The sequence below is a fragment of the Vidua macroura genome, chromosome 10 (genome assembly GCF_024509145.1).
Source record: "Vidua macroura isolate BioBank_ID:100142 chromosome 10, ASM2450914v1, whole genome shotgun sequence".
Classification (NCBI taxonomy): Eukaryota; Metazoa; Chordata; class Aves; order Passeriformes; family Viduidae; genus Vidua; species Vidua macroura.
In genome coordinates this window covers 1,104,284-1,112,391 of record NC_071580.1, presented here as the reverse complement: position 1 = coordinate 1,112,391, position 8,108 = coordinate 1,104,284, and the positions used below count along the sequence as shown (strand labels likewise).

General features: G+C 53.0%; 1 protein-coding gene across 1 annotated transcript; it reads left to right on the top strand.

The window, feature by feature from the left end:
- Positions 1 to 143: 143 nt before the first annotated feature.
- Positions 144 to 4,477, top strand: SSR3 (signal sequence receptor subunit 3). The gene is made up of 5 exons (XM_053986924.1): positions 144 to 385; positions 1,938 to 2,064; positions 2,503 to 2,601; positions 3,103 to 3,234; positions 4,025 to 4,477. Exons 1-5 carry the CDS (start codon positions 247 to 249, stop codon positions 4,089 to 4,091), a joined length of 564 nt encoding a protein of 187 aa, XP_053842899.1. The 5' UTR covers positions 144 to 246; the 3' UTR covers positions 4,092 to 4,477.
- The last annotated feature ends 3,631 nt before the right edge of the window (positions 4,478 to 8,108 follow it).

Below are 8,108 nucleotides of genomic sequence, written 5' to 3'. Positions count from 1 at the left end.
GATCGGGATAGGATTGGGGCCGGGCTCGGGGCCGGGCTGAGGCAGGGGATCGGGGCCGGGCTGAGGGAGGGGATCGGGATAGGATTGGGGCCGGGCTCGGGGCCGGGCTGAGGCAGGGGATCGGGGCCGGGCTGAGGGAGGGGATCGGGCCGCGCTCCGGAAGCGCTCCCGGCCCGCCGGGCCCGCCCCGCCCCGTGGCGCCTGACCCGGAGCCGCTCGGCCGCGCTGACGCTGCCTTGTCCCGCCATGGCTCCCAAGGGCGGCCCCGGCGGCCGGCAGCAGTCCGAGGAGGATCTGCTGCTGCAGGACTTCAGCCGCAACCTCTCGGCCAAGTCCTCCGCGCTCTTCTTCGGCAACGCCTTCATCGTCTCCGCCATCCCTATCTGTGAGCGGGCGAGGGCGGGCGGCAGCCGTGAGGGGAGCGACGGGTTCTGAGGGGAGAGGGGGATCAGCATCCCTGGGGGGAGCAAGATACCCTGGAAGAGGGGGATCAGCATCCCTGGGGGGAGCAAGATACCCTGGAAGAGGGGGATCAGCAGCCCCTGAGGGGATCAGGAGCTGGGAAGGGGGATCAGGGCTCCCACCGCCCGCCGCGGGCTCTGTCCCGCTGCGGATCCCGGGGCTGCTGCTCCGAGCCCCGGCGGATCCTGGCTCCGGGCAGTGCCGGGTCCTGGTTCTGAGCGTGTGGGATCCTGGCTCCGGGCCTTGTCGGGTCCCGGTTCCAGCCCCATCGGGTCCTGGCTCCGAGCCGTGTCCGGTCCCGGTTCCGGGTCTGTCAGATCCTGGTTCCAACTGTGTCGGGTCCCGGTTCCAGCCGTGTCGGGTACCGCTTCCAGCCCCATCGGGTCCTGGCTCCGAGCCGAGTCCGGTCCCGGTTCTGGCCCTATTGAATCCTGGTTTCAGCCGTGTCGGGTCCCGGTTCCGGCCCTATCGGGTCCTTGCTCCGAGCCGAGTCGGGTCCCGGTTCCGGCCCTATTGGATCCCGTTTCCAGCCGTGTCGGGTCCCGTTTCCAGCCCCATCGGGTCCTGGCTCCGAGCCGTGTCGGGCCCCGGTTCTGGCCCTATCGGATCATGGTTTCAGCCGTGTCGGGTCCCGGTTCCGGCCCTGTCGGGTCCTGGTTCCGGCCCTATCGGGTCCTGGCTCCGAGCCGTGTCGGGCCCCGGTTCGGGCCTATCAAATCCTGGTTCCAACTGTGTCGGGTCTCGGTTCCAGCCGTGTCGGATCCTGGCTCTGGGCAGTGTCGGGGCCCGGTTCCGAGCCGAGTCGGGTCCCGGTTCCGGGTCTGTCAGATCCTGGTTCCAACTGTGTCGGCTCCCGGTTCCAGCCCCATCGGGTCCTGGCTCCGAGCCGTGTCGGGTCCCGTTTCCGGCCCTATTGGATCCTGGTTTCAGCCGTGTCGGATCCTGGTTTCAGCCGTGTCGGGTCCCGTTTCCAGCCCCATCGGGTCCTTGCTCCGAGCCGAGTCGGGTCCCGGTTCCGGCCCTATTGGATCCTGGTTTCAGCCGTGTCGGGTCCCGGTTCCAGCCGTGTTGGGCCCCGGTTCGGACCTATCAAATCCTGGTTCCAACTGTGTCGGGTCCCGGTACCGGCCGTGTGGGTCCGGCCCTGCCGCGGTGCCGGAGCCCGGCCGCGGTGCCGGAGCCCGGCCGGCAGGGCAGCATCACTGACGTGTCACCGCGGCAGCGCTGCCCCGCAGGCTGTGCCGTGCTCTCACAGAGCCCCTTCCAGCCACGCGCAGAGCTCCTTTCCCCCTTCCACGGTACTTTTAATGCCGTTGAAAGACCCCCGGAGTGATTTTTGGAGGAGTTGGCTTTGGCTTAGGCAGAGACTGTGGAATGATAGAGCTCAGATCCTGTATGGGTCTCCAGTATGGGGCGTTTTTCTTGGAGAGAAACTGCTTCAAATACCATTCTTACTTTTTTTTTTTTTTTTTAAGGGCTTTACTGGAGAATATGGCATATGGATCTTGTTCAGTCTGCAGTCCTGTACAGCGTCATGACCCTCATCAGTACCTATCTCGTGGCTTTTGCATATAAAAACGTCAAGTTTGTGCTCAAACACAAGTAAGTTCAGTGCCTCTTTGAATTTATCATTTAAAAATTTAACAAAACCGCAATTTACTACTGTAGTTTTTTATTAATAAGAATGCCTGAAACGTTACTTTTGCACAGAAGTATCTCCTGATTGGTTTCGGTTGTTCTCTTGTAATTATAGTCAAATCTTGTCAGCTAAGAGTATGGGGAAATAGTAAATCCACCATCATGCTTCGTGGGTATCACCACAAATTATATTTAAATTATAAATTATATTCCTTATTGGATGTGAATTATATTACCTTTAGAAATTGCTGTTACTATTTCTTATCCCTTCACCTTGACAAAACTGTCGGGTATCTTGGCTAAGTTGTATTCTTCACTGTACAGAAAACTTCCTGTAATCCCAGGGTTGGGCCTGTGGGGTTTTTTTGTTTCTGAAGTGTGAATGAGTGGTGGTACTTACAGAGTAGCCCAGAAGAGAGAAGATGCTGTTTCCAAGGAGGTGACTCGCAAGCTGTCCGAGGCGGACAACAGGAAGATGTCCCGCAAGGAGAAGGATGAAAGGTGATCTCTCTGTCCCCTTCCTTCTCTCCCTTGCTGTAGGAGTGCTTCAGTGTCTTTGAGGCTCTGGGTGGGGCAGTAGGGACTGTGCTTGGCACTGTTTTTCTGTATTCTGCTTAGCAGCAGCTGCAGGGTAGCTCGTGGTTCAGCTTCAAGCCCTTTTGGGGTGAGTTGTCAAGGGCAGGTCTCAGATGCACTTGGTGTTAGAGGGGATCCCCAGTGGGACTGCAGGATGGGAGCTTGGGAGCCAAACTCTCTGTCTTGTGGAGAAACTTCTGCACAATTCATCGTGTGGGGGTGCCTGGATATCCCCTGGATCCCTGGCAGGGCCCAGGGCCAGGCTGGACAGGACTGGGAGCAGCCTGGGACAGTGGAAAGTGTCCCTGCCATGGCAGGGGTGGAGTGGGATGAGCTTTAAGGCCCCTCCCCACCCAACCCATTCCAGGCTTCAGTGATAGCCATTGATTTAAATATATTTGAAATTTTATCTCCACTTGCTCCTAGGATTCTGTGGAAGAAAAATGAAGTTGCAGACTACGAAGCGACAACTTTCTCCATCTTCTACAACAACACCCTCTTCCTGGTCCTGGTTATCATTGCTTCCTTTTTCGTGCTGAAGAACTTCAACCCCACTGTGTATCCTTTATCCCCACCCTAAAACCCCCACAGCCCCACTCCTATTAGCTGTCACCACTAGCTGTAGCTGTCCTGTGGGCTGTGGCATTCCTCTGTTGGTATGTGCAGCTCACTGTAGTACAGCAGCTTAGAATGTTGAAACAAAAATAAGAGCTTACCAAAAAAAAAAAAGTCTCCCAATTAAAGTCCCTTAAAACATGAGATGTTTTAAGGATATTGCTTGTACAGTATAGAGGAATCCTCCTGGCTTTGCCATTTCCATTGTAGTTTTGGAGTGAGGACACAGCTCAGTGTCCTGTGTCAGTGTTGGCTGCCTGGAGATCTTCCCTGACAGGATGCTTTGCTCCAGTGACTCACAAGGAAAATGTTTTGCTCCTGTAGGATATTAGTTTTGCCAACAGTTAATTCAAGATCTGTATTTATAAAACCAGGAATCCTCCTGGTTTTGCCATTTCCATTGTAGTTTTGGAGTGTTGGCTGCCTGGAGATCTTCCCTGACAGGATGCTTTGCTCCAGTAACTCACAAGGAAAATGTTTTGCTCCTGTAGGATATTAGTTTTGCCAACAGTTAATTCAAGATCTGTATTTATAAAACTTGTAAGAGAACAGGCTGAACTTTATGGGTGTCTTAATTCTGAAGGTGAGTTCTGAAGCTGTGTTTCAGGGTGCAGTATTCCAGTTTTAAAACTCCAGAGAAAGACCATTTAAATTCCTTCCTTTTCATAAAACTCCTACCAAATGTTGTGTACCAGAGAAGGAGCTTGACAATTCCTTAACCTTTTCCCTGCAGAAACTACATCCTTTCTATCAGTGCTTCCTCAGGACTGATTGCTCTGCTCTCCACAGGATCCAAGTAGACACAAAACCCTCAGCAGTTCCTGTGAGAGGCTTCAACTGCCATGGAAATGCCTAAGGGTGGAATAGGAATAATTTTTTTTTTTTTTTTAGCATGAGGAAAACGTGGGGAGGGTTTGAATCCAAAATGGTTGAATTGTATTTACTTTTGGTATCTTTACATGGTATTTGATATTGGAGTTACTCAGATTTTTTTTTTTACTTAGCAAGGAGAGAGAGTGAGGTGTGAGCTGTGAGCAGACATCACCTTGCTGCAGCTCCACCCTGGGGACAATCCATTTATCATTGTAACTTGAAAAGCTGTAATTAAAAGGAGATTTTTTTTTTTTTGCCATTTGATTACTTGTATTTTCATTCTTCATTTTTTAAATAAACAGGGATTTTCATATCTAGGTTTGTCAACTCTTTCTGCTTCCAGAAGAGAGGAGACTTCTACAAGCTAACATATTCCTTAGAAGCATTCCTCATTTTTGAGTAATGTGGAGTCAGGACAAAACCTAAATCTCCTAGGAAAACACTTTTGAAGTGGTTTGAATGTACTTTTTTTTTTCATTAATCTTCAAAGTTGTAAATAAATAAAAAAACCCTGCCAGTCTCTCTGCACAGCTTAAGAAAAATGCTTTAGCTGGCTTTTTATAATGGGTTTATCAGACAATCCTGTGCCTTCTTTTCTGGCTATCACTGGAGCAGCTGTTCACTTAAATTCTTCTGTTCACTTAAACTCTACTGATATTAATGGAATTCCAGTTACAGATCCTGCCATTACAGACTTGGGATCCTAAAGAGAGAAGAAAGTTTTTAATCAGATTTAATGTAACAATTACTCTGCTAATCTTGGCTTCAATAAGATTAAATGGAAAATAGAGTAAAATGGAGAATGTGACAAGCAGGAGACAGTAATGGTTCTATTTCTGACAAATTCAAGTACTTTTGGTCGTTTAATACTCTTTAGTTAACTGGTTTTTCTCAAAATACACGGATTTTTCTTTATCCCTTCTGCCTGACTATTCAGCACTGGAAGGACACATTCCATAAAGCTGCTGCCTGCCTTGGACAATTTCCCTTTCCTTGGCCTCACTTCTCAGAAGGGATATAATTGATGGGTTTTAGCTGAGTATTTAGCTCACATAAAGCAGATTTTTAACAGCCCTCTGTAAACAGCCAGAGCCCAGCACAAAGCCAGGCTGGCTCCTCTGGGAGCAGCAGGATTTGATGTTGCTCTGTTGTTTTTTTTTTTGATGTTTTTGCTCTGTTGCTCTCAGAGCCCCCAGTGCTGAACTCAAGCCCTTGAACAGACAATGTTATACTCACTTTCCTGGCAGGGCTTTAGCAGGTGTATTCCCCAGAAAATCTGCTGTCTGCAAAGTGCTTGGAAGCAGCACTTTCTTCTGCCATTACTGTCGGCTCACTGAGTCTTTTATTATCAGCTTTTCATCTTCTCTTAGGGCTTTTTTGGTATTGACAGTTGCTGAGGCCTGGAGCTTAGCGTGTCAGAATTTTCCTGGAGAGGGAACATTGAGCACTGACAGCCTGAAACAAAAGCAGGTGGGTGGGTGGGGTGGGATGTGTTCTGCAAAAAACCTAATCTTGAGCCTTCACTGAAAAGTTTGGGCTTTTTTTTGTGTTGGCATTTGGATTTTTGTTCACTTTTGCAGGTGTTTTTTTGTTGTTTTTTTTTTTTTTAGAGGTGGTGTTTGGTTTTTCCCTTGCAATCCCCACTACAAGCTGCAATGATAAATTAAAAAATCAATATAAAACACTGAAATTGTATTTCTCTAGTCTAATGCTGAGGGTTAACCTGAAGCAGGGCTGCTGCTCTGCCCCACATTGCCCTCAGAGCCTGTAAGGGACAATGCCACCTCCTCAATTAAAGTTGGGAATTGATCTAGTTTTAATACATTACTGGATTCTCAAGTACAAGAAGGGGAAGAGAGAACATTACATTGTACCTCCAGGGGGAGGAAAAGGAATTAGTCCGTTACTGGGAGGATAATTATATTAAATTAATAAAGCTGTTAACTGTGAAATGGTTGAAGCTTTGTAAAAACTGACAGTAGTTAGTGGAAGTGCAGCACTGGGGATGTCCCCATGGCAGGGCTCCACCTCAGCTGGCAGGGACTGGTCAGTGTCACCTTGGGGAGGCTGGGGACAGCTGCACGGGGCTCATTTCAGGCCAAATCACAGAACGTGGCTTAGAAAGGACCTTAAATCCCACCCAGTGCCAGCCCTGCCATGGCAGGGACACCTCCCACTGTCCCAGGCTGCTCCCAGCCCTGCCCAGCCTGGCCTTGGGCACTGCCAGGGATCCAGGGGCAGCCACAGCTGCTCTGGGCATCCTGTGCCAGGGCCTGCCCACCCTGCCAGGGAACAATTCCTTCCCAAAATCCCGTCCATGGCTGTCCCCTCCTGCTTCAGGCCAGGTCAGACCTTACCCGGGACTGCTGTGCTGCTTGGGGACCTTGGGGCCAGCCCCGCTCCCTCCTGTCCCTCCTTGGCACAGCTGGAATGGTCCCTGGGCACAGCTGGAATAGTCCCTGGGCACAGCTGGAATGGTGCCTGGGCACAGCTGGAGTGGTCCCTGGGCACATCTGGAATGGTCCCTGGGCACAGCTGGAGTGTTCCCTGGGCACAGCTGGAGTGTTCCCTGGGCACAGCTGGAGTGGTGCCTGGGCACATCTGGAGTGTTCCCTGGGCACATCTGGAGTAGTCCCTGGGCACATCTGGAATGGTCCCTGGGCACAGCTGGAGTGTTCCCTGGGCACAGCTGGAGTGGTCCCTGGGCACATCTGGAGTGGTCCCCAGGCACAGCTGGAATGGTCCCTGGGCACATCTGGAGTGTTCCCTGGGCACAGCTGGAATGGTCCCCGGGCACATCTGGAGTGGTCCCCGGGCACATCTGGAGTGGTCCCTGGGCACAGCTGGAATGGTCCCCGGGCACATCTGGAGTGGTCCCTGGGCACATCTGGAATGGTCCCCGGGCACATCTGGAATGGTCCCTGGGCACATCTGGAGTGTTCCCTGGGCACAGCTGGAGTGGTCCCTGGGCACATCTGGAATGGTCCCCGGGCACATCTGGAGTGTTCCCCGGGCACATCTGGAGTGTTCCCCGGGCACATCTGGAGTGGTCCCCGGGCACATCTGGAATGGTCCCTGGGCACATCTGGAGTGTCCCTGGGCACATCTGGAGTGGTCCCCGGGCACATCTGGAATGGTCCCTGGGCACATCTGGAGTGTCCCCGGGCACATCTGGAGTGTTCCCCAGGCACAGCTGGAGTGTTCCCCGGGCACATCTGGAGTGGTCCCCGGGCACAGCTGGAATGGTCCCTGGGCACAGCTGGAGTGTCCCTGGGCACATCTGGAGTGTTCCCAGGGCACATCTGGAGTGGTCCCCGGGCACATCTGGAATGGTCCCTGGGCACATCTGGAGTGTCCCTGGGCACATCTGGAGTGGTCCCCGGGCACATCTGGAATGGTCCCTGGGCACATCTGGAGTAGTCCCTGGGCACATCTGGAATGGTCCCCAGGCACATCTGGAGTGTTCCCTGGGCACATCTGGAGTGTTCCCCGGGCACATCTGGAGTAGTCCCTGGGCACATCTGGAATGGTCCCTGGGCACATCTGGAGTGTTCCCTGGGCACATCTGGAGTGTTCCCCGGGCACATCTGGAGTGTCCCTGGGCACATCTGGAGTGTTCCCCGGGCACATCTGGAGTGTTCCCTGGGCACATCTGGAGTGTTCCCTGGGCACAGCTGGAATGGTCCCCGGGCACATCTGGAGTGTCCCTGGGCACATCTGGAGTGTCCCTGGGCACATCTGGAGTGGTCCCCGGGCACACCTGGAGTGTTCCCTGGGCACATCTGGAGTGTTCCCTGGGCACATCTGGAGTGTCCCTGGGCACATCTGGAATGGTCCCTGGGCACATCTGGAGTGTCCCTGGGCACAGCCCCCCCCGGCTCAGCAGAGAGCCCTGCTGGCCCAGGGCAGCTCCAGTGTCAGTAACAGGCCTGCAGCCCTCAGCG